At 32.5% G+C, this 26,960-nt stretch overlaps 1 protein-coding gene across 1 annotated transcript; it reads left to right on the top strand.

Annotated features, from left to right (window-relative positions):
* Nucleotides 1–9,493: 9,493 nt before the first annotated feature.
* On the top strand, nt 9,494–15,425 carry TRUGW13939_01039 (uncharacterized protein; the record flags this gene model as incomplete). Its single annotated transcript, XM_035484245.1, has 4 exons — nt 9,494–11,339; nt 11,425–14,639; nt 14,679–14,963; nt 14,997–15,425. 4 exons carry the CDS (start codon nt 9,494–9,496, stop codon nt 15,423–15,425), a joined length of 5,775 nt encoding a protein of 1,924 aa, XP_035340138.1.
* Between the last annotated feature and the right edge of the window lie 11,535 nt (nt 15,426–26,960).

The raw sequence follows: 26,960 nt of genomic DNA on the forward strand, positions 1-26,960 counted from the left end.
AAAAAAAGTTTGATTAACTTACAATCTTTTACCTTTGATAATTTCCAAATCTGGTTAGAGGACTAGATTAAGTTTCCCTAGAACCAAGAAATCAACAGCGCTATGGCTTTATTAAGTTTAATATAGTCAAATAGACAAGACCCTGAGGCTTTTTATTCTAAATTCTTAATTCTCTATGAGAAAGCAAGAGAAGGAAGTAATAGATCTCTACTAGCTAAAGACCTTTTTAAATATTAAATCTTCCTGGTAAAGCTGTTGCCAAAGATCCATTTGGATATCACAAGAATAGATATATTCCTAGTGAAGCTTCTAGACCTAATTATTACCGCTTAATAATTATATCAAATCAAGAAGCAAAAATAGAGATTAGAAAGGAAAGCTAAAAATAAGAATAACAATCACTTTGGAGGCCAAGGTCTGACTTGGAACTAAGAAGATTCCAACTTAAAGCTGACTCGAAAGTAAAAATATAAATTAGATTATAATAACTAAAAGAAATTTTAGAAGAAGTAGAAATCTTTTTTAAAGAATAAAGACAAGTTAATAATGACTTGCTATTATTATAATTATACTAGCTATTATATTACTAAATATAAAGCTACTAAAACTGCTAAAGAGAATCCAATTTTATCTCTAAAGCTAAATACTATCTATATAAAAAAAGAAAAAAAAACTGAGAAATAGTCTGATAAAGAGTAAACCTAATAAAGACTGCCCATAGTTACTAGTTTAAAGAAAGAGAAAAACTTAAAGAATTTTACTATACTAATTTATATAAAATTAAACCTTCCTAAAGTAAGATCTGAGATAACTGCTATACTTAATACTAAAGTAGATAAGAATTTTATATCATATAGATTCCTACTTAAAGCTAGCTAAGAGTTAACTTAGAACCTAGAATAACCTATTAAATTTATTAATAGACAGATCACTACTTACTTCACTATTCTCAATCTTGATACTATAGTTATTAATATAAAAGGAAGAGAAAAGAACTATTCCCTATGGTTCTATATAATCAATATAACTGGATTTGAAACTATTTTAGGAAAGACCTAGCTTTAGGATAAAGATCCTATAATTCTTACCTAGCGCGGGCAAAGGTGGTAATTTTGAAAAAGTAAAGAATTGTCTATTAAAATTAAAATTAAAACACCTCAATATTTTGGACTACTAGTAAGAACAGCAACCATATTCCTTCTATCTATAAAAGCAGTCAAACTAGAAAAAGGAAAACTTCTAGACACTTATAACAAGTACACTAATATATTCTTAGAAAAAAAAGTGACAACCCTGCCTCCTAAGAATATTAATTATGAGATTATTTTGTAATTAGATACAAAGGGCCCTTCTTATGGACCTCTTTATCTATGCTTAACGAAAGAATTGGAACACCTGCGCACATACCTAGAAGAGATACAGTAGAAAGATTAGATCTAAGAATTAATAAGTCTAGCCGGTGTACCTATTTTATTTGTAAAGAAAGTAGATGGCTCTTTACATGTCTGTGTGGATTATCATGATCTTAATAAGATTATAGTCAAAAACTGTTATCCTCTATTAAGAATAGACGAGATGCTGGACTGATTGATAGGATCTAAATATTTTACTAAGATTGACTTCTAGGATGCATATTACCGGATAAGAATCAAACGCGGAGACAAGTGGAAAACAGCTTTCTAAACTTGGTATGGGCACTATAAGTATTTAATCATGCCATTTAGGTTGATTAATGTCCCTATAACCTTTTAATCTTATATTTATAATGCCTTAAAAGGCCTTATTAATAACTTTGTAATTATTTATCTTAATGATATTCTGATTTATTTATAATCAAAAGAAGAATATATAAAGTATATTAAATAGGTTCTATAGAGGCTCAGAGACTACTAGTTATATATAAAAGCTTTAAAATGTAATTTCTATTAATAGAAAGTAAAATTCCTAGGCTATATTATTGATAAGTAAGAAACCTTGTGTCAATCGGTTCAACAACTCGTCACCAAGATGTGAATTGGGATGGGTATTCTGCTAATAGAAGACAAGATAAGAAGTTTATGTAAGGTAATTCTAGGATAAATAGAGTACTATTGCAATGATAGGCTGCAAAGTATGTTAAAAAGTAATAATAGTATGCTATTTACTTAAAAGAATAAAATATAATAAGCTAGATATATAATAATAAATAAGTATCTTTATATAGCTGATCCTAAATATAGTAAGTATAGTCAAGCTCTGCTTGACTATATCAATATATAGTTTCTTAGTATAGTCTTATTATGTTGACTATATAGTTATATGTCTAAGTCTATAAGGTAGGTCTTTTCATATAAAGACTCTTTTCACGTGGAGATCCTTTTTGTATGGGATCTCTTTTCATATAGAGTCTATTTTTATATAGAAACCATTTCTATATAATATAGGCTTCTGTTTGATAAGTCATTCTATGTAAGAGTATAAGTATAGGCATTTCTTTTTTCTTAGGTATAATCAGAGATTCTATTTTATGAGAATATCTAATAACCTTTGCTTATATAATTAGCGTCTATTATTATATCTATTAGCTAAGCGTTATTAATTCTTATGATAATCCCCTCTTTTAAAGGCTGGCGTCCTGATAGTCACATAAATAGTCACAGGTCCCCATTGTATAGATAGGCTGATTCCTTTTCATTAATATTCTTGGTGATGATGTTCTAACCATATCATTAAAGCAAAATATTAATAAAAATAATTTGTTTGCCTATATTATTAAAATTAGAATTATTCTTCTTTTCTCTTGCCACAAGTGTGCTCTCTTAGGGAAGTTATATATTAAATCAGAAATTTTAAAGCGTTGCAGTGAGTGTGTTCACAGCGGTTATAGTCGCTATATTAAGATAGCATCTTTAGATTTAGTATAAAAGAAGTTGTTAGCTACTTAAAAGAAAATTAAAAAAAATAAGGAAGTAATTTTAGCGAAACTTCTTTATTTTAAGAAATAGTAAAAGCTGCTTTAGAAGCACACTAGTCAATTTATCTAGATAGATATTAAGGATATAGAGAAATTGGAGTATTTAGAAGAAAAAAAGGAAAAAGAATAGAAATAAAAAGCTAAGCTATAAAAATTAAATAAGATAATTATAGCTGCTATCTAAGAGTTTCCTATATTATCTAATAATAAGTTTGATTATGTTTTTTCTGAGTTTCTTTCTAGTAAAATACTTAAATCTTTTTAAGACAGTTTAAATACCTAATTAGTTCCTATAAATTGTGTTTAGATCTATATCCTTTTTAGCTGACTAAATAAAAGATTTTTTTTTTTACTAATTTTCTCTTTAGAATATTTTCAATTTTATATTTATCTTTAGTTGCTTTGTTGTTACTGTTTTCTAGATTTTTAATTAGTTCTAATAATAAGATATGAAATATTAGATATATTTTTATTCTTATTAGTAATTAGAGTTTGTAATTATTATTAGTAAGTTTTTTTTAAATTATAAAAAGTCTATATTTAATAGTATTAAGTTTATTACTTAGTTTTTTATTTAGAATATTAAAATTTTTCTATTTAATTATTTATTATAATAAGTAAACTTTCTTTTTTTTTTTTAAGGATTGGCGTGTCCTTGTATTTTTTGTTATAGTAGGTCTTTATTTAGTTTTTAGTCTATTTGATATCTTTTGATATTGTCTAATGGAGTGTCTATAGTTTATTGGTTTATATTATTATGATTTCAGATAATCTTTTTTATAGTACTTTAGACTATATTATTCTTGAGTATTATTTAAGATTTGTAAAATGTGGAACTTGTTTTATTATAGTATTTTCTATATTATTTAATACAAACTATACTAATAGTAGTAGTTCTATCTAATTATCTTATTCCTAGTCTAAATAGTATTAAAAATACTATTTAATTATTTAAATTATTCTTTTAGATTAACCATTAGTCTATTAGTAATTCACAGTTAATAGTTTATAATACATTCTGTATGCTTTTATAATTATCTATCAATATTTGGATATAAACAATTTGTCTTAGTCTATAATGAGTTTATTTAGTAATCTAGTCTATATAAAAACTTTTTATAATATAAGTTTTACATATTATTCTACTATTATATCCTTTAATATTGGTTCTAGGATAATATATTTCATAAGTTAGTTAACTGTTATTATGATATTAGTATAGATAACTCCTATTACTAGGTCCTTGGACTACAGTAGTCCTTAGATAAAGTCAATAGTAATATTTTTCCATGCTTCTTTTAGTACTTCCAATATTTGCATTTTTCTAAAGGGTTTATAGTATACTGTTTTGTTTCTATTATATTTATTGTAGTTTCTGATGTAATTTTCAACTCTTTTTTGGATATAAGGAAAGTAGAATGTTTAGGTAATTATTTTAATTGTTCTTTCAACTCTTTGGTATCTTTTTATTGGAGGATCATAGTAGCGCTGAATGACTTCTATAGTTATATTCTATGGTACTCTAATTATTCTATTCTATATTACTAAGCTTTTCTAAATATTTTTTGTAATTTGTCCGGCTTGTAATTCTTCTTATATTTTTTGATCCTTATTGGTTTCCTAATGTATTTATTTATAGAATAGATCATTATTAATAATTCTTATTATAGTTATAATGATTGTATTATAATTATAGTATAGAACTCCTGATTCTTCTTATAGAATGTTTATCTTAGAGGGTTCTATCCTAATTATGTAATCTGGTCGTCTGTTTAATACATCTATAGCTATATTTTATTTTCTTAGAATATATTCAATCCTATAATTAAATTTAGCTAGTTCTTTAGCCTATCATATTTATCTTCTAGATAATTCTTTTATTATTATAAAATACTTTAAATTATAATAATCACTTTTAATAATTACTTTATATTTCGCTTCTTAGAGATAGTATCATTATTGTTAAAATACTTGAACTATTATAAGTAATTCTTAGTTATAGATATTATAATTAATTTCTATTAATATAAACTTTCTTGAGTAGAATATAATAATCTATATTTCTTCTTTTTTATTGATTTGTTTATAGATTACTCTAAGAGTATATCCAGATATATCTATTTATAGAATACTTTATAATTCTAGATTAAATAGTTATAAGATTAATATAATTTTAATGAGTTCTTTAATATTTTTAAAAGATTGTTGTCTTTTTACTATCCAATTAAATAGTTTATCTTTTTTTAGTAATTCTATTATTAATATTATAATGTCTAAATATTTCTTAAGATATTATTAAATATATCTACTAGCTCTAAAAAAAGATTATACATTGTGGATATTTATTAAAGTTAGCTATTTAAAGATAATATCTAATTTTTCTTTTAGTATTTCTAGTCTGTTTGTTATATATATTATTTCTAAATAGTTAACTTATATAGTGTTAAATTTATATTTCTTAATTTTAAGAATTAATTCTATTTCTATAAGTTTTATTATAACTAGTTATATATAGTTATTATATTCCTTTAGATCTTTTAAGTAGACTATAACATCATCAAAGTATACTATAACAAAGAGGTTAAAGTATTCTTATAGAATATAGATTATAAATCTTATAAATTCTGCTAATAGCCATTTAAGTCTTATAGATGCTATTAACTATTTATATAGTCCTAAGTCTATAAAGAATACTATTTTTTAGATATTATTATTTTTTATTTATAGATTATAGTATTCCTATTTAATATTAAATATTATTATAATTTTTATACCTTATAATAAATCTTTTTTCTATTTCTAATATGGCGCTTTGTTTGTGTTGTCTTTGGTTATATTATTTAATTTTTAGTAATCAATGACTATTTATAGTAATCTATTATGTTTTAGTACAAATATTGCTTATATAGAAACCTTTGTTTTTGATTCTCTAATGTAACCAGCTGCTAAGAATTTCTTAATAAATTCTTTAGTAGTTTAGAGTTTATTTTATGAGATTTGTTATTGTTTCACTTATGGTACCTATGCTTCTATTTTGAAAGGTATCTCTGTTTTATATTCTTTTTTATGTTGTAATAGTTGATATTCTTTTTTTACAAATAATTCGATAAAGTTTCAATATTTTTCTAGTAGCTTGTTGAATATTTTCTTCAGTTCCTTTTTATAGATTTTTTTTAGTTTTTTTTATATTTTAATTTGTTAGCCTATTTTGTTTATTTCTTTAGTATATTTTATTTTCAACTGCTGGTTTAGTTTAATCCCTATTTGCTCTGTTTATAGCATCTTTAAGTTTATTAATACTATCTTATATTTCTAGTTAATAATAAGATTATATTTCTGTAGCCATATTATTCTAAGTATAATATTGAAATTCTTTTACTTGAACAGACTTAAATCTAGTTAAATATCTTCTTCATGTTTTTTTGATTTGATTATAATATTTTCAGTTTATTATATAAATTCTTTAATTATAATTTGTCCTTTAAAATTTTATATAATATATTATAGATTTATTTTATATATTTAGATCCTATTTTTTCTAATATATGCTTTGCTAATATAATTTATTAATGCTCTTGAGTCAAGGAGTAGTTTGGCTTTATATCTGTTGATTGTTTCTTTAATAATGATCACAGTTTCTTCTGTCTTGATGGTTGTGGTAATAAGGTGATGTCTCTTTCTGTGTTTTTTAAGGTATTGTTTCTGTGATAGAATAATTTTAGTCTAATTTTTATTGATATAGATAACTTATTCTTTATAGTATAGACATTTTTTTATATAGTACTGATCAGTTTTGATACTATTATAGAAAAGATGCTAAATTTCTTCTATATAGCATCAACATTTGTTCCAGCCCTTCAGACAGTCCAAGATAGGTTAATAGATAATTATTAATGTCATTAGCTTCTATTTATTTTTTTCCTTTTCTTCAAGGTGAGTCAGATATTTTAACTTATAGTATTGCGTCCAGTGTATTTTTTTGTGATGGTGTTCTCTATATTGTGGATAGTACATGCATAAACATCTTTTGGTATATCCAAGCATCAGGTGGTATAACCATATTCCTTTGATAAATGAGATATATTCAAATTTATTTATAAGTGTGATATTTTTTTTCCTATATATATTATATTTATGAAATATCTACTTATAGTATTCTTCATATTTAAGGATATATTATTAGTATATCTGAATAGAGTCTTTTTAATATACTGGTTTAGGTAGTTTGTAACTATATTCTTGATTTAGTTCTTTGTAATTAATTTTAGGGAATTCCTCTGTTATTTTAGAGTTTTTACTATCTATTTCTAGTTCTTTTTTACTTATTTCTAGAATCTCAATTCTTATTCTTAGAACTATTATATTAGTTCCTAAGACTAAATCCTATTCTTTCTTTATAATTAATGGTCGTTTTTAGAACAGTCTGATTGTTTTATTTGCTTGGTTGATCACTCTTGTAGTGTCTTTTCTAAGGTTGGTTGTTTTTACTAATTATGATTGTTACAGGGTATCTAATTCTTAATCCAAGTCTTTATGGTTAACTTCCTTGTCTTTTCTATTATCTTGAAATATTAGGGGATATTGGTTTTCACTTCCTGATAAAAGGTTATCAATATGTTGTCTAGTAGTTTTACTGTATTGGTCTTCTCTGTAAGGTTCTTTAATTGGTTTTTTCTCTTGATCTTGTTATAGATGAGGTTGCGCTTCTTCTAGGTTAGTATCTTCTTTCTGGGGTAGTTCTCTTTCTGAACTCTGTCTAAAGTGTTTCTTAGATTGCCTAGGGCTATCTTCTGGCTTGAAATTCTTGAGCGCGTTGTATATTTCTTTTTTTAATATTAGTCTCCAGAAGTCTTTGACTTTATTGATCTATTTATTTTCTGACTTCTTCTTTTTACTGTCTAAGGAGATCACAATTGTCTGGTATATAGCTATAATTTGTTGATGGATTATTGTTATCTTCTGAGGGTTAATATTACCGTTTTATTTGTTTTATCTTAATTAGTATTATTGTACAAAGTGTCCTTTTCATCTGTACTTATAATAAGCTTTGTTTTCTTTATATTTAGCTATTTCTTTTTTACTGATTATATTATTGAGCTACATCTTAATATTGCCATCTTTGTCATATTAGATTCCTTGCTTTGCCAATATATTAATATATTAAAGAAATCCTTTAACTTTTTTCTATTTCTAAAACTTCTATCGCTTCTATTTAATCTTAAATAGTTTATTATTAATCTTGACTGCTATTTTAATGAATCTATTAATATTATTAGGTCAGTTAAGTTTAATAAATTCTGTTTAGACTTCTTTCTTAAGCATATTCTTAAAGATTATAATTTAAATAGTATTATTATAATACAGTAGTATTACTATCTATTAGAATTTGGTTGCTAACTGCTAAGTGGATCTAGTTTATTATAGGTATCTTAGTTATCTTTCTATAATCTATAGCTTATTAATATTTCTAAACGTTTCTTTAAGTTTCTATTTAAATATGCTATAGTTCAAAAACAGTTCTTTAGTAATAATTCCTTAACTATCTTTGTTGATAGTATATAATTTACTTAGTATAGACTATATCTATTCTGTTGCTATATTAGTAAAGCATAATACCACAAAGATTATTTTCTTTTTATTATTAGTGATCTGGTTGGCTTTAATATATATTTCTATATTGACTAAGAATGTCTTCAATTTAGATCTAGTTCTGTTGAAGGTTATGGATTTTGGTAGCTTGACCCTGTTGCTAGCTGTTCCAGCTTTGTTAGGTAGTATAGCCATGACTTGAGCTTTGAGTTGATTGATATAATTGTCTTTTTTAGTGACCATAGCTTGTAGTCTTTGAATATATTTATTTATTTAATTAATGACTCTTTCTAATATAGTGAATCTTTGCTGAGTTTGTTTATTAGATTCATTATTACTGTCTTGATTAACTGGTCTTGCTTATTTTGTAGGTGGGTGTGGAGTTACTAGTTCTGCTATTAATACATTGCTATTTCCTGCTATGATTAGCTTGTTAGTAAGGTTTGATTACTTATCTAGTTCTTAAAACTTTGTGTTATAAGAATGTTTTATTGTTAATTAGTTTAATAACTTGTTACTAAGATATGAATTAGAATAAATATTCTGCTAATAGAAGGCAAGATAAGAAGTTTATGTAAAGCAATCCTAGAATAAGTAGAGTATTATTATAATAATAGGCTATAAAGTATATTAAAGAGTAATAATAGTATACTATTTGCTTAAGAGAATAAAACATAATAAGCTAGATATATAATAGTAAATAAATATCTTTATATAGCTGATCCTAAATATAGTAAATATAATTAAGCTTTACTTGATTATATCAGTATATAGTTTCTTAGTATAGTTTTATTATATTGACTATATAGTTATATATCTAAGTCTATAAGGTGGGTCTTTTTGTATGAAGACTCTTTTCATATAGAAATCCTTAAGATTAGGACCCGCCGGGAAAATCAAAAATCAACCTTTTGAAATTCAATGCTACTGGAAGGCATCCAGGGCTTCGCTATGGCCCCTGGACTCCCCAATATCGACAACCACCCCCTAGACCCAGGGGGGCAGGCGCTAGGTCTGGTGAACCCCGTAGGGGCCTATATAGGCACCCCAGCGGGGACAGCACCACCAGCGCCCCCCGAGGCAAGTGCAACAGTCCCTCAGAGCGAGGGCTTCTTGCCTAGCCTGGAAATCAACCCTAGGGAGTTGTTTCCCCCCCTAAGCAGCGTGCCAGGCTCCCAGGAAGCACCTAAAACTCTAGGGAAGAGACTACAGGAACACAGCCCTGACGGGGCAGAAAGAGCCCCCATGAAGGCCCTAATCGGCCCAGCCTACAAGGACATGGAACAGGCCTTATTAGGCCACTTTGCAAGCAGCAATAGCGCGCTGCACGCGGAGATGGCCGCTATGAAGGCCTATATGACCTCTCTGGTAGAGGCTATGGAGCAGCGCCTCACAGGCCAATTGGGCGCTCTGGAGCGCCGTTTCTCAACCCTAGAAGCTCAACAGGCCTCCCCGAACGCCCCAAACCACCCCCTAAAGCCCCTATCGTCAGGGGGCGACCGCCAGGGCCCACGACAGCCTCTGCCATCCCAGGGGACGACGTTTGCAGAGGTCGCCCATGGCCCCCAAGCTAACCCGAATAGGGCCGCTAAGCCCATAGAGCCACGCAGAGCCTCACCCCCGATATCAAAACCACCCCCTGGGGTGAAGCCCGCAGCAGGCCCCCAGTGGGCCGATATAGCGGCCAGCAATGCCCAGGAGTGGCAAATCGTTACAAAAAAACGGGCTTACTCCCCGAACCAGCCCCCAAAAGTCCAAATGGACCCAGGGAGCCTGAAGCCTATTCGCGGAAGCAACAAGGGAGACCGCAGGCTTATATTTAGGCGTGAAAATGGCCGCACCGCCCCTAGAAAGTCTAAAGCCGATGTCATCTTGCAGCTTAACCGCTGCCTAGCCCAGGCAGGCTTCCCGAACTTCGCCAGGGTAATAGACGCCAATTACACCGAATCAGGGGCTATCTCAGCCCTATTGGACCAAGGAAGCACCGTAGGCTCGCTATTACCAGCCTATAAGGACCTATTGGTGGCTGCCTGCCACCGGGTCGACCCCGCAGTCATCTCAGTGGAAGCAGACCAACAGTGGCACAAGATTAAGGTGCATGCGGTGCCGGTAGCCCGCTATAGCGCCTCAGGGCTAGGCCTAGCCAGGGAAGAAATTGAATTAGGGGGCACATGCACCCTAATGAGAAACCCTACCTGGATCAAGCCGATAGCGGCTATCCAGACTAATAAGCAGCGTTTCTCTACTATCGTTATAACAGTAGGAGGCCTAGATGACGCCCGCAGGCTACTCGCCCGGGGCGTACGCTTCGGGGGCAACAGGCACCCTACCAGCCCCTATCACGAAGTGGGTAAAGACACCGTTTGCACCCGATGCTGCGGCATTGGCCACCGAACTTATAGAGGCTGCGGCACCCGACCACCACTCTGCACCGTGTGTGCTGGCGCCCATGAAGCCCAAGAGCACACCTGCAACGTGCTAGACTGCAGGGCCCAAACAGGCCACCCATGCCTGCATGCACCCACTAAATGCGGCAACTGTGGGGGGAAGCACCAGGCTGATTCCCCGGGGTGCCCCAAGCTTCGGGAGGCCCGCCGGCGACTCCATAAGCGCTTCCCTGGCGTAGAGGTCGTTATGCCCCCTCCCCCCCCTGAATGGACCGAATGGGAAGGCGTTGCTGAGGAGGCTTCTCCCCCAACCACTACCCAGGACGCCCCCCAAGCCCCAAAGCTTAGGGAGGTCGATGACGCTATGGAAGATGCCCCAGGGACATCACCCCTACCGTACTCATCCCCGTGTCCAACACCAACGCCTGGAGCTGCAGCCCCTATTAATGTTGATTATTCAACATAATTGCGGCCGTACCTACCCCGCAACCTTAGGGGCTCTAGAAGCGGGGATAGAGCGGCAAATAGGCATTATATGCCTGCAAGAGCCTTATATTGCTTATGACTTCTCCCACCCAGGCTATCTGCTGTACTGGCCAGGGGGGGAGAAGCGGGATCAACGGGTGCTTATGGCCATCCGTAAAGACCTTATAGGGGCGGTTAGGGTCGAGAACCGCACTGATTTAGTAGACCACCCCTATTTACAGGCCCTGGACATATGGGAAGCACCAATAATTAGCGGGCATGCCCCCCGACGCACTAGAATAGTCAACTGCTATGATGTGTGGATTGGGGCCAGTTACCGGTGGCAAGGGGCCTTCCCTAGACGACGCCGGGCCATCGAGGACGCAGACTGGGACCTGCTTATAGTGGGTAGGTGCCTATTAGTGGGTGATTTCAACGCCCATAGCCCTTCGTGGAACCCACTGGCCAAGGGCCGGGTTAACGCTGAGCCCTTGGAACAGCTTATAGAGCGGCACTCACTATATGTTAATAACCCACTGGGGGAGGCCACACGCTATAAGAAGACCGAGGGGGTGTCAATTATTGATTTAGCGTTATCCTCGCCAACCCTAGGGCCTCTGCAAGCCTGGGAGGTGGATAAGGATAAGCCTACAACATCTGACCATGAGCTTATCGTCCTAGCCTGGGAAGCCCTAGAACCCCCCCCAGGAGGAATCTCCGGGGAGATTACTGGGTGGCAGATAGAAGCTCTGCAGGTAAACGAGGAAGCCCTAAAGCTGGCCACAGCAGCTTGGGCCTCAGAGGCTGTAGGCCACCCCCCTCTTAGTGATCAATGCACCGAGGAAGACCTTGCTAGAGAGGCCAATTGGGTGCAGGACACCCTAACCAGCGTACTCGATAGGCATGCCAAAGCAGTACGGCTTTGTGCACGCTCTAAGCGGTGGTGGAAGCCAGAGCTGCGGCAAGCCCGGAGCTTATGGGCTGCAGCCCGCAAGCGGTGGCAGGCCCATGCCTGTACCGACACCGAATTCAAGGCTGCAAGAACCGCTTATTACCATGAAATAAAGGCGGCTAAAAGGACCTGCTGGGAGGCCTTCCTTGCTGAGGGAGGCCCTGGGGGGAAGGAAGAGTGGAAAAAGGGTTCTAACCCCACTGGGAACCCTTTTCCCAAAGGCCCTAGGGATGACCTGGAAAAGCCTTCTCCAGGAGATCCTAATAGGTGTTGGATAGCCCTACAGTACACTAAGCCACGGACTAATCCCACCACCCCAGCACTCCAAGGCCCGGATCTAGAGGCTCCCCCTGCCACTACCATGGCCGATAAAGAAGCTCTAATCAGGGAAACGGCATTTCCTAACGCCCCCCGTAGCTCCCCTCCTGGGGAGCTGCCAGGTGGACAGGCCCACATGCTTATAACGCCAGAGCGGGTGCATCAGGCCCTATTCAGCCAGAGCATCAAGAAAGCTCCGGGGGCCGACAGGCTCAATTTTAAAGCATGCCGGCTACTCTGGGCACTAGACTCGCCCCGAATCATAGGGATGGCTAGGCAGTGCTTTCGGCTTGGGGTGCACCCAGGGGCCTGGAAGACCGCTAAAGGCATCCTACTTCGGAAGCCAGGGAAGCCCGATTACACCCAGGTGAAGGCCTGGAGGGTGATAAGCTTGCTTAGCTGCCTGGGCAAGGTTGTTGAGAAGCTGGCTGCAGGCCTTATAGCGGACTGGTGTGAGGCCCAGGGGGCTTTACACCCTGGACAAATGGGGTGCAGGCGGGGCCGTGGGGCTATTGACGCGGTGGCCTGCCTCGTGCAAACAGTGCACGAGGGATGGACTCAAAAGCTTCTCACAGGCACTATCTTTATTGATGTTATGGGGGCCTTCGACCATGTTGACCCCTATAAGCTTAGTGAGGCTATGGAAGCTGCAGGCCTAGATAATGACCTTATAAGGTGGACCTTATCCTTCCTTACAAATAGAAGGGTCAGCCTCGTAATTGACGGTTATAAAGCCCCTGAACAGCCTATTGACTCAGGGCTGCCCCAGGGCTCACCGGTCTCCCCAATCCTCTTTCTTATCTATATCCGGGGTGTGTTTCAGGCTATGGAACAGCAGGTGCCAGGAATCAAGGCCCTGTCCTATGCCGATGACATAGGCCTGGTAGCCCAGGGAAGCTCGGTCTCTGAGATCTGCAGGCAGCTAGAAGCAGCGGCAAAAGCTGCTATTGAGTGGGGACTGGCAGATAGCGTCAAATTCGACCCTAAAAAGACAGAGGCCATCCTATTCTCTAGGGCCACCAGCAGGGAACATAAAAATCAGGTCCAGGAAGCTAGGGTGCAGGTAGGAGACGCTTTAGTGGCATTCTCCCCAACAGCCATCCGGTGGTTAGGGGTCTTACTAGATCCAAAGCTTACCCTCAAAGCCCACTATAAGTACCGCCTGCAAAAAGGTCAAAATACTGAAAGACGAGTGCGGGCACTGTGCAAGGCCCAGGGGCTCCCCCCAGGCCTGGCATGGCGAATCCAAAAGGCCACCGCGCAGTCAGTGGCGCTTTATGGGGCCGAGCTTTGGTGGCATGGGCAAAAGAACTGCCTAGAAGGACTGCAGGGCCTAATTAATAACCAGGCCCGGGCAGTCACAGGCATGCTGAAGTCCACCCCGTTAGGACCGCTTATAAGGGAGGCAGCTCTGGAACCAGCAGAGGCCCTATTAGATAGTAAACAGCGGCGGTATGCCCTGAGACTCCTAGGACTTCCCCAGGGGCATCCAGCAGCAGAAATACTCCCTATAACGCTTAGGGAGGGAGACGCCCATGCACAGCCTGGAGAGCAGCCACTAGAAGACCGAGCTTGGGCAACACCAACCCGCCGAGGCCCCTGGAAGCTGGGCATGGGCCTGGCCCGCAGGCTACGAGAGGCCTTGACCGCCGACCCCTCCCAGGGCTTTGAGCGTACAATAGAGCCTGGTAATAGGTCTATACCACTAGATTTCAGGATAGACTCCCCTGAAACCGCTATGCAATTAGCCTCAGACCCCCTAAGTGGGATAGGGAACACCGACCTTTACTCAGACGGTTCTAGGTTAGATGATCAGCGCGTAGGCGCTGTAGTAGCTTATAAGCCACTTATTGGCCCCTGGAGGTCGCGCCTAGCTCCCCTGGGCGCAGGCTTCGAAGTCTTTGATGCAGAACTAATAGGAGTAGTCGAAGCCCTAGAGTGGGCACTGGCAGAGAATCTTATAGAGCCAATTAGGGTGTTTTTAGACGCCCAGGCCGCTATAAGCAGGCTCTAGCATACCCGGCCTGGCCCAGGGCAAGCCCTAGCGCTGCGGGCACACGACCTAGCCGGGGAACTACAGGCCACCGGCCGCAGGGTTACCATATGCTGGGTGCCAGGCCATAAAGGGGTCCCAGGCAACGAGGAGGCCGATAAGGCCGCTAAGAAAGCTGCAGGGAGGCCCTGTACAGGCAAGTACTCAGGCATCTCACTGGCCCATGCCCGGCGGGCATGCACCGAGACTTATAGCGCTATCAAGGCCAACTGGCTCACTGCAAAGCTTGCAAGACGCACCCAACAGGTAGGCCAGGCCTACCAACCCCCCCGGGGATAGAAGCTTGACCCAATAGTGGCAAGCACCCCCAAGCACCTGGCGCGGCGGTATTACCAATTCAAGACCGACCACACCCCAATCGGGGCCTATCTGCACCGAATCAAGGCCCGAGACTCCCCTAATTGCTTGGGGTGCTCTAGGGGGACTGAGACGGTAAGACACCTTCTTACAAACTGTCGACAGTGGTGCCACCAGCGGGAAAAACTATATGCCGGCTTGGCCGAAGCGGGGGTAAAGGCCCCGCAGGATAGCGAGCAGTGCCCCGAAGCACGCCTATTCCAGGACCCAAAGGCCACTACAGCGCTGCTGGCGTTTATAGGGGCCATTAGGGAGCGAGAGGATAACCAACAGGCCTGGGAGCAGGCCTATAAGACTGATAATTGGGGCATTGAGGCCCTGGATGAGGGAGAGCGAGAGGGGGAAGGATAGCGGGCAGGGGCGGCCCGCTATTGTAGGCAACGCCCAAACGTTAGTGGCCATAAGGAGGGGGTAGTGGTTGCCACCCACTATAAGCCCCCGAATCGTCCTGCGCATATAAGCGGCATGGGGTGAGGAAAGTGCAAGATACCTTGAAAGCCTGGATCCAATGGGGGTAGAGGCACCGGCTTATGGGGGGCAACCCCTATAAGCAGGCCTAATCCACACGAATCGCTGTCTGTCATAGCCTAGGGCTCGGTATAGACGTTAAATTTGATTAAATAAATAAATAAATAAATAAGCCATCTCGGCCACCCTCTCAATTTTCTCCCACTTTCCACCCTACACATATTTGAAAATCGCACCAACACAGCAATATGCCTCAGAACGCTGCAAAAAATCCTTTAAACGATGAGGGTAGACTTCAGCTTGCTGTAAATACGTTAAAAAAAGGCCAAATCACTAGTATGCGCGAAGCGGCGCGCCTTTTTAACATTCCAAGATCAACGCTTTAAGATAGATATAGCAGTCGCTTTCAACGCTCATATAAGCACGCCCACAATATCAAATTATCAGAAACCAAGGAAATATCGCTTCGCGAGTGGATTATTTCTATAGATAAGCGTGGCTGCCCCGTTAGGCCTTTGATGGTAGAGCTTATAGCTAATTGCTTATTTATTAAACACGATTCTATTAACTCACTACCTACCGTTAGTAAATACTAGATAAGCAATTATTTAAGATGCTAGTAAAACCTTAAGACTTATTACATTCGTAAATATAACTATAAGCGCGCTTTATACGAGGATCTAATAATTATAAGTGGCTTTTTTGATGATTTTACACGCGCTTTTACCGAGTATAGGATTATTAAAGATGATATTTAGAATTTTGATAAAACTAGGTTTATTATAGAGATCATTTCTACTGCAAAAGTTATATGCAGCTTTGATCACAAAGGAAAACCTTGTCTAGTGCAGCCTGGGAATCAGAAATAGGTCACAGCTGTAGAATATATAAGTACACATAGAATCATATTACTTTTATTATATTGAAATTAGTTAATAAACTGCTTAACTAGTATAATTTATCCTGCTTATCCTCTAATTAGTTAATTACTGAGTCGCCAAACGGTTGGATATCTAATAAACTTGGGATTGAATGGCTTTAAAAGATTTTTGATCCTTGTACAAGACTAATTACAACTGGAAGATACCGTATGCTGGTTCTTGATAGCTATAGCAGTTATTTTATATCTTTATTCGACCAGTACTGCACCCAGAATAACATTATTCCTGTATATATGCCGCCACACTCATCTTATCTACTTCAGCCGCTTGATGTGGATGTTTTTGCAGTTCTCAAGCGATTATATAGACGTGCGGTCGAAAACCGGATGCGCTGCAGCGTCAACTATATCGATAAAGACGATTTTTTGATGATATATTTGGAAATTTGAGATAAAGCCTATTCTATATAAAATATTAAGAGCGGCTTTACAGTAACTGGTATTTCTCCATTCAACCCAGAACATGTACTATCGAAGCTTAACATTTAATTGCGAACACCTACCCCCCCTAGTACAGCCTATTTATTCTAGTGCAAATTAGTCCCCAAAAACACCAAAAAACATCAAAAATTTGGCCCGCCAGGCGAGGACGATAGATCGATTTATAAGATAACGTTTTACTGATTCAAATTCACCCACCAGGCGCGCGTTAGACCAGTTGATAAAAGGATACTTTTTAGCAATGAATTCTGCTATTATTCTGGCATAAGAAAACTATGATCTACAAGCAGCGAATTATCACTAAAAGCAAAAATATATAATAAGAGGTCGTCTAATTGACTGATCAGGGATTTTGACAGTCTTTAAGGATCGTGAAATCACTGCAGCAGCGTTGACAGCCCAGGAAGCTCTACAACTTTTTAATCCGGAAGTGGCTTCAGGAACACGCAGGCGCGCACCGCGGACCTGTTCTAATTGTAAACAAATCGGGCATATTCGCATGTACTGTCTGAACAATTTGACATAGAAATTATATAGTAATTCTGATTATTTATTCCATTTTTGTCGATATAATAATTTTTTGTGGGGCGGGTGGCCGAGATGGCTTATGTGGCCGACGGGGGTTATAAAATACGTTATAAAATAAATAATAATAATAAATAAATAAACATAAAAGAAAAATAGATTTTAAAATAAATAACTATATTTATATTAATAATAAAAAATAAAATATAGAATAACTAGATAAAAAGCTAGATTACTAGTCTAAAGAACTATATAAAATATTATATAAAATAAAATATATTTTTAAATTAGATTTATTATTAAATATATAAGTATACTATATCTTTTTTCTAAATAAGTTCTACTATATTACTTTAACTAAGCTTTTAACTAGTTAACTAAAAAAAAAATATTCTAAACTTGTGACAGCTGAACCTAAGGCTATCCCCAAGGGTAGAAGCGGCCTTATAGCCGGATAGAAGACCTTAGATAGAAAAAATATCAACTCTAATCTATAATACTAGATCTAGAGATAGCTTTATTCTAGAATTATAAAGAATTAAGCTAGTTATTTAAATATATAAAATAAAATCTTTTTATAGATTTTAATAATTAGATTCTTTTTCTATACTTATTATTTTAGAGAATTATATTTCTAGATAAAAATTAATATTTTTAAAAAAGTATATTATATTATAATAAATATTTTTATATTTTATCTTTATCTTTTTTATAATTAATATAGTTAATATTTAGCTATAATTAGTATTCTGATTAAAAATAAACTTTTTTTTATCTTAATCTTTTTATATTTAATATAGTCTATATAGCTATAATAAATATTTTATTAACACTTTAATTCTAAATTTTTATTTATCTTTATTTAAAATTTAGAAATCTTATAAGCTAGTATAATAGTAAAACTAAATACTATTAATAAATATTAGTATAATAAAAACACTAATAATAATAATATAAAAAAGCCTAGTTACTATTTAATTATTAACCTTAAAAAACTAAAGCTTAGAAATTGTCAAAACGTATCAACCGTTCTTTACCAGAATAGGTGTTCATTGGTAGTATTCTGCTGAATGAGATAGAGACGTAGGTAACTAGGGTCGGAAGGGGAATATCTCTTGTAAACAGGAAGATATTTAAAAGTAATTTGTTGATAAGCTAGATAAAGTATAGATCTAATTTAATATAAGAATAAAACATGATCAAACTAAATATATATTAATAAATAAGTGTCTTTATATAATAAATCCTAAATATAGTGAATATATCCATCTTTATAGTAGTTACTCTGTTGGCTATATTTATTGAGACATATTTAATATATCCTTGGCCTAATAACAGCTCTGTTGGTTATATTATCTATATAGTTATATAACTCTGTTGTATCAATCTTTCTATAACTATCTGTGTAAGTACCTATAATAGCTTTGTTTAGATAAGTAGTGTCTATAGGCCTATTAATTAGCTATAGTTAATTAAATCTTCTGATAATCCCCTTCTCTAAAAGCTAGTATCTTGATAGTTATATAAATAGTCACATACCTCTATCACATAGATAAACTAGTTTCAATCTTATTAATATTCTTAGTAGTGATATCCTAACTATATCATTACAGAAAAATATAAATAAGAATAACCTTCACACCTAAATCAAACAGTCTAATGTTATCTTATTAATCCCTTATCGTTGTTATACTTTATATAGAAAGATGTACATTAAATCTAAGATTTTAAATTATTATAATAAGTGTATTAGTTTTAATTACTATAAGTATGTTAAGATAGCTTTATTTAATCTTATCTAGAAGAAGCTCTTAGCAGTCTAGAAAAAGATTTATACTTAACAGAAAGAAACCTATAAGCAAATAGTTGAAATAATAACTAAACTTGATTATCTTAACAAACAAGATAATCTTCTCTAAAAATGAGCTAGAGAATTTATTTAAACTGATATAAAAAATATAGAAGAGTTAGAGCGACTAGAAAAGGAAAAAGAAAAAAAGCATAAAAAGAAATAAAAAAAAGAAATTAAGCAGTAGAAAGTTAATAAGACTATTATAGCTGTCTTTAAAAAGTTTCTTTTTAATCTTAATAATATGGATCTTTTTAACCTAGTCCTTTTTGATTAACTTATCAGTGATATTTCTGAATCTTATCTAAGTAATTTAGATATCTAATTAATTTTTATAAATTATGTTCTTCAAAATATTCTTTCTACTTAATAAGATATAATATTTTTCCTTTTTCTATTTTTTGTTATACTATCTAGTCAATTTTATATTTTTCTTTTTCTACTTTATTATAATTTTCATACTGACTTACTATTGGTTTTAGTAATAAGATATAGAATATTAAGTATATCTTTATTCTGTTTGATAGCTAGAGTTTATAATTATTATTTACAAGTTTCTTTTTGATTATAAATAGTCTATATTTAATAGCATCAAGTTTATTACTAGATTTTTTATTTAGAATATTAAATTTTTTATTTCTTATTATTTATTGTAGTAAGTAAACTTTCTTTTTTTTTTTGAGAATAGACATATCCTTATACTTCTTATTGTAATATATTTTCATTTTTAATTCTACTTATTAAATATCTCTTAACATACTTTGGTGTAATATTTGTATATATTATCTTTTAACTGCTACTTACTCCAATACTCTTTTTTTTAAGATATCTATCCATAATATTCATAAGTATCGTCTAAGATTAATATAATATAGTACTTATTTTATTGTTATATTTTCTGTATTATTCAGGACGAATTATATAATTAGTAATAATTCTACTCAATTTACTTAATTCTAATCTAAGTAATGCTTTAGATATTATTATACTATTTAAATCATCTTTTTAGACTAGCCATCAGTCTATTAATAATTAACAGTTAATAATTTATGCATTGTTTTATATATTTTTGTAATAGTCTATTAATATTTCAACGTAAATAACTTGTCTTAATCTGAAGTTATTTCCGTTGGTAATCTGGTCTAATTAAATACTATTCTAAGTATTAATATCGCGTATTATTCTGCAGTTATATCTTTTAATATTAGACTAAGAATAATATATTTTGTAAGTCAATCTATAATAATAATTATATTAGTATAGATGACTCTAGTGACTAGATTTTTAAACTGTAATAGCCCTTAAATAAAATTAACTATAATACTTTCCTATATTTATGTTGATATATCCATGATATTCATTTTTCTATATAGTTTATATTATAATAGTTTATTTCAGTTACATTCATTATATTTACAGATGTATTTGGTCACTTTTTTAATAATATTAGGATAGTAGTATACTCGCTGTATTTCTTTAAGTATTTTCTTAATTTCTTAGTATCCTTTATTTAGTAGATTATAATTTTCTTAAATAACTTCAGTAATTATTTTTAATAAAATTATAATTTAATCATTCTATAGTATAAATCCTTTGTTTAGTTATAATATTCTAACTTATAATTTTTTTTAAATTCTATTATTATTTCTTGTTACTTTCTTAAATCTTTATTTAAATTTAGTTTTATTAATTATGACGGTTGTTGCCAGGATTACTTTTTTATTATATCTGATTCTGTCTAAATCTTTTCGTAAAATATTTGTCTTTGGTTGTTCGATGCCAATAGAGTAATCTAATCGTCGGCTGAGGGCATCTACTATAACATTTTCTTTTCTTTTGATATATTCAATCCTAAAGTTAAACTGTGCTAAATATTTAGTCTATCTAGTTTATTTTTTTAAAAGCTCTTTTGTTATCATAAAATAAATTAGATTATAATAATCATTTTTTATAATTATTTTATGTTTTGTTTCTTAAAAATAGTGTCTCCAGTGCTTGAATACTTCAATAATTACTAGCAGTTCTTAGTTATATACATTATAATTTCATTCTATTATTATAAATTATCATGAATAGAATACAATAATAACTTTTTCTTTACTTTCCTTGATCTATTCGTATACTAATTCTAAAGTAAATCTAAAGGCATCTAGTTATATTATACTTTAAAGTTCTAGGTTATATAGCTAAAGAATAGATGCTTCTTTAATAAGTTCTTTAATTTTATCAAATGCTTATTATTATTTATTTTTTCATTTAAATAGTTGTTCTTTTTTCAGCATTTTTATTATAGGCTTTATGATGTTAGTATATTATCCTAAATACCTTTATATATAACCACTTGCTCCTAAAAATCCTTAGATTCTAGTGACATCAGTTGACGTAGACCAGTTAATAATTATGTTGACTTTTTCTAATAGAATTTATAGTCCTTCTATTGAGTAGATTATTTCTAAATATTTAACAGTAGTTATATTAAATTCACACTTCTTGATTTTTAGCGTGATTCCTACCTTTATTAACTTATCTATAACACTTTGTACATAGCTATCATGTAGTTTAGAGTTTTTAGAAAAGACTATAATATTATCAAAATATACTACCATAAATTTATTTAGATAGTCTTTTAATAGGTATGTCATGTATCGTACAAATTATATAGATAGATTTTTCAATCCTATAAATACGACTATCTATTTGTATAATCCTTTATCTATAAGAATAACTATTTTTAAGATATCTTCTTTTTTTATATATAGATTATAGTAATCCTATTCAACATTAAATATTGTTATAATTTTTGCTCTTTGTAATAAATCTCTTTTTTATTCTTAATATAATGCCTTATTTACATCATCTATTATCTAACTATTTAGTTGTCAATAGTCGTGTACTACTTTTTTTATTTTATCTTTCTTAGGTACATAAAGATTTCATACTGAATTTACCAAGCCAGATTTCTGTAAATATCTAGCAAGATAAAAAATATTAATAAATTTATTTTTAGTTTCTTGTTCATCTTTTGACTTTTATTTCTACTTGACTTATTTAAATTGAGTCTTAGGCTTTAGCTTAATTATTGTTTTATATTCCAGTGGATATATTGGAATTCAATATTTTTTTTTTATAAATAATTCAGTATAGTTATAGTATTTTTTTAATAATTTTTTTATAACTTCTGCGAGTTCTTTTTTATATAATTCTTTTGGCTTCGGTTTTGTTCTATAATCTATTTTTTTATTAGTTTGGGCGATTATTTTGAGTGGTTTATATATTCAGAGTTCTTCTCTTTTAATAATAATTTTTCTCTGTTCCTAGTTAATAATTAGATTAAACTACTTTAACCAACTTATTCCCACAATCGCGTCATAGTATTTCAAGTTAAGAGATACAATATTGAAAGTAATCCCTGTATAGTAATTATTTAATCTAATCATTATATTACCAATCTTCTGTTTATATTCTTTAATAATAATTTCTCTATTAGCTCTAATAATCTCTATCCACTTATTGGTCTGCTTAAATAGCAGGTTATATTGTTTTATAAATTTCTAGTCGATATAATTTCTAATTGCTTCTAAATCCACTAGGATTCTAGCTTTATATTTGTTGATTATTATCTCTAATATTATCAAGTTTCTGTGATATTCTATAGTAACAGAAATCTAGTACTATTATTGGTGTTGCTTTTTATATTATTGAACACTTCTAAAGTAGGCTTTTCATTATTCTTCTGTTTCTGTATAGATTCTCTTATGTTATAAACATTCTACTAATTTACATTATACGCTGGTGAGGTTATAATGGAATAAATATCTAATTTCAGTGTTCACATAGTTGTATTAGTTATAGTCCAGTGGGTATTTAAAGTATAGTGTGTACAAGATATTTAGTGTTATTAGAATCTATCTTTATTGATTTTTAATCCTTTAATACCTTTAATAGTTTAGATTAAAACACAATATCTAGTCTATTCCAGCGTGGATGTTTTCTTTATAGCTTAGGTAATATTTACATATATAGTTCTAAATATATCCTCAAGCTTCATTGTATAAACTTATTCTTTTTAATTGTAATAATCTTTTATATTCTTCTGCTGTTTCTATGTTGCTTTTTCTATATATTAGATATTTATTGTGTGTCTATTTATAACACTTTAGGTAAATCCGAATGTGTTATTACTACATTTGTATAGATTCTTCTCAGTATACTACTCTTGATGATTGGTAGTTATATTTACTAACTTTTTCTTATTCTTTCTTATAGTCGTATTTCAGTATTTTATAGATTTCTTTTCTTATTTTGTTAAATTTATTGACTATATTGTTTTCTCAATCTAGATCTTTATAATTTGTCTAATCTTTATTGTCCTATACCATTATACCTTCTAGGATGCTTTAGTATGATAAGAAATTATTAGTATTTTATAAATACTAATCTTCTCTGTGAGGTTCTTCTGTTCTGATACTAATACCTTGCTTAGAACATTTTTCCTGAGCTGGTTCTTCCTTAAAACTCTGTTATAAGCGTCCTTCTGATAACTCAGGACAAAATTCTCTTTCTATAAGGATTCTTATAAATCCTTTTTCAATAATTCTTTGGTATTATTTCTTATCTAATAGTTTTTCTTAACTATTGTTGTTCTTAGCGGTACTATCCTTAGACATTTATAGATTTTCTATAATCATTGTAATTTTTTCTATTAAGTTCCAGTTGGCCTTTCTATCGCTTGAGTCTTATCTGTATTATTTCACAAAATAGCTTTTCTTTCTATATTTATAATACGCTCTTTCTTTCTTTCTTTTTTCTTTTTCTTTCTTAGTAACAATGGTGTTAAGTTGTATTTTAATATCTCTATCTTTATCGTACTAAAGGCGTCTAAATTAAGAAGTATTTAACTAATATCTTCTTTAATAGCCATTTTTCTTCTTGAGTTATTTATTATATTATTATAAATTAATACAGGATACTATTTCTATTATATCGCGGAATGTTTCTGGTTGAGGCTGTATTATTACAATTATATTCTTAACGCTTTCCTTAAAGTCTTTATAGAATTAATCTTAATACCTTTAATCACTATACTTTAGGTTATTAAATACCTGGAAATACTTTAATATATATTCTTTAATAGACCTAACTTGTCAGATATTTTATATTTTATAAATAACAACTAGTTTTTTATTAATAATTCTATATAGTTGCTTGAGCTTATCTCTAAAATACTTAAAACTCACGAATAGCTGAATTATTTCTAGTAGAGCTTGTTTAGTGTTATTATTCAACTAGTTTTTTACATATAGAGTGAACTACTTCATAGTATCTCTAGTTAGGAAACTGGAGGTTATTAAGACTTTATCAGATTCTCTTTTGATGCGTGCGAGATTATTTGTAAAGTAGATTCTCATCTAAATAAAGAATTAATCAAGGGTTCTAGGTTCTTCTGAGAAGGGTTTGATTTTTCTAATTTATAGAGTTCCACTATTCATAGCAACTTATTAGGTGATTAGCTGTTTAAGCTATTAAATTTTTTTCTATAACTGCTGCTGGGATATTCCAGTGGAATCTATTTCGGTATTTCTATTTAAAGTAGTAGTATTTCCTACTATTGTTAATATATTTCTAAAAGATAACTATACCTTCCTTAATATCTTTATTTGTTAAGATGTTTTATTGTTAAAATATATCAACCGTTCTTTATTAAAATGAGTGTTCATTAGTAGTATTCTGCTGAATAAGATAAAGACGTAGATAACTAAGGTCGGAAGGGAAATATCTCTTGTAAATAGAAAGATATTTAAGAATAATTTGTTGATAAGCTAGATAAAGTATAGATCTAATTTGGTATAAAAATAAAATACAATCAAACTAAATATATATTGATAAATAAGTGTTTTTATATAATAAATTCTGAATATAGTGAATATATCCATCTCTATAGTAGTTGCTTTATTGGCTATGTTTATCAAGACATATCTAACATATCCTTGGCCTAATAACGGCTCTGTTGGCTATGTTATCTACATGGTCATGTGACTTCATCGCGTCAATCTTCCCATAACTACCCGTGTAAGTACCCGCGATAGCCTTGCTTAGGTAAGTAGCGTCCGTAGGCCTATCGATTGGCTATAGTTAATCGAATCTTCTGACAGAAATATTTCTAAAGGATTACTTAATAAAAATAAATTCTTTAAGCTTTATAGAAGTAATCCTAAAAGCCTATTTAAAAATTTATTTTAATATCTCTCTATATAGAAGAAATAACTAGAAAAAACTTTTACTAAATCTAATAATAATAATATAAAGAAAATTAACTCTATAAAAAAAAAGATTTAGAATCTTAAAAATAATTTAATTAATTATTATTAAGCTATATCTAAACTAATTACTAAATATAATATTATAATTACTAATATCTTTTTAGTTCAGAAAAACTATAAAAAAAAGATTATTAAGCTATTAAATAGTTAACTATTATTAAATAAAATTAATCCTAAGTACAAATTATAGAAAATTAATATTAAGAATAAATTAGAAGCTAATATTAATTATTATCTGTGACGGCTGAACCTGAGGCTATCCCCAAGGGTAGGAGCGGCCTTGTGGCCAGATGGGAGGCCTCAGGCAGGAAGGGCATCAACCCTAATCCACAGTGCCAGATCTGGAGATAGCCTCATCCTAGGGCTATAAAGAGTCAAGCTGGTTACCTAAGCATATAAGATAAAACCTTTCTACAGGTTTTAGTAGTTAGATTCCTTTTCTATGTTTGTTATTTTAAAGAATTATACCTTTAGATAAAAATTAAATATTTTTAGAAAAAGCATATTATATTACAATAAGTATTACTATATTTTATCTTTGTTTTTCTTATAACTAGTATAGCTAATATTCAGCTGCAATCAGTACTCTAGTTAAAGATAGACTTTTTTTTATCTCAACCTCTTTATATTCAGCACAGTCTGTATAGCTATAATAAATGCTTTATTAGCATTCTAATCCTGAATCTTCATTTACCTTTATTTAAAACCTAGAAATCTTATAAGCTAGTATAATAATAAGACTAAGTACTGCTAATAGATATTAATATAGCGAGAGTACTAGTAATAATAATATAGAATAGTCTAGTCGCCGTTTAACTGTTAACCTCAAAGAATTAAAGCTTGGAGATGTTTCTGAGGGATTACTTAATAAGGATAAATTTTTTAAGCTTTACAGAAGCGACCCTGAAGGCTTATTTAAAGATTTATTTTAATACCTTTCTATGCAGAAGAAATGACTAGAAGAGGCTCTTACTAAGTTTAATAATAATAATATAGAGAAAATCGACTCTATAAAAAAAGAGATTTAGAATCTTAAAAGCAATCTAACTAACTATTGCCAGGCTATATCCAAACTAATTATAAAATATGATACTGTAATTATTAATACCTCTCTAGCTAGAAAAAATTATAAGAAAAAGACTATTAAGCTGCCAGATAGTTAGCTATTATTAGATAGAATCAATCTTAAATATAAATTATAAAAGATTAATGTTAAGAACAAGTTAGAAGCCAATACTGACTATTATCTAACAGCCCTGGCCTATATAGCGTACGTGAAGAGGATATATAAAGAAAAAGTAGCTAATTACTTACTTTTATAATTCTAAAAGGACTTAGTATAA

This window comes from Talaromyces rugulosus, chromosome I, assembly GCF_013368755.1.
Source record: "Talaromyces rugulosus chromosome I, complete sequence".
Lineage (NCBI taxonomy): Eukaryota > Fungi > Ascomycota > Eurotiomycetes > Eurotiales > Trichocomaceae > Talaromyces > Talaromyces rugulosus.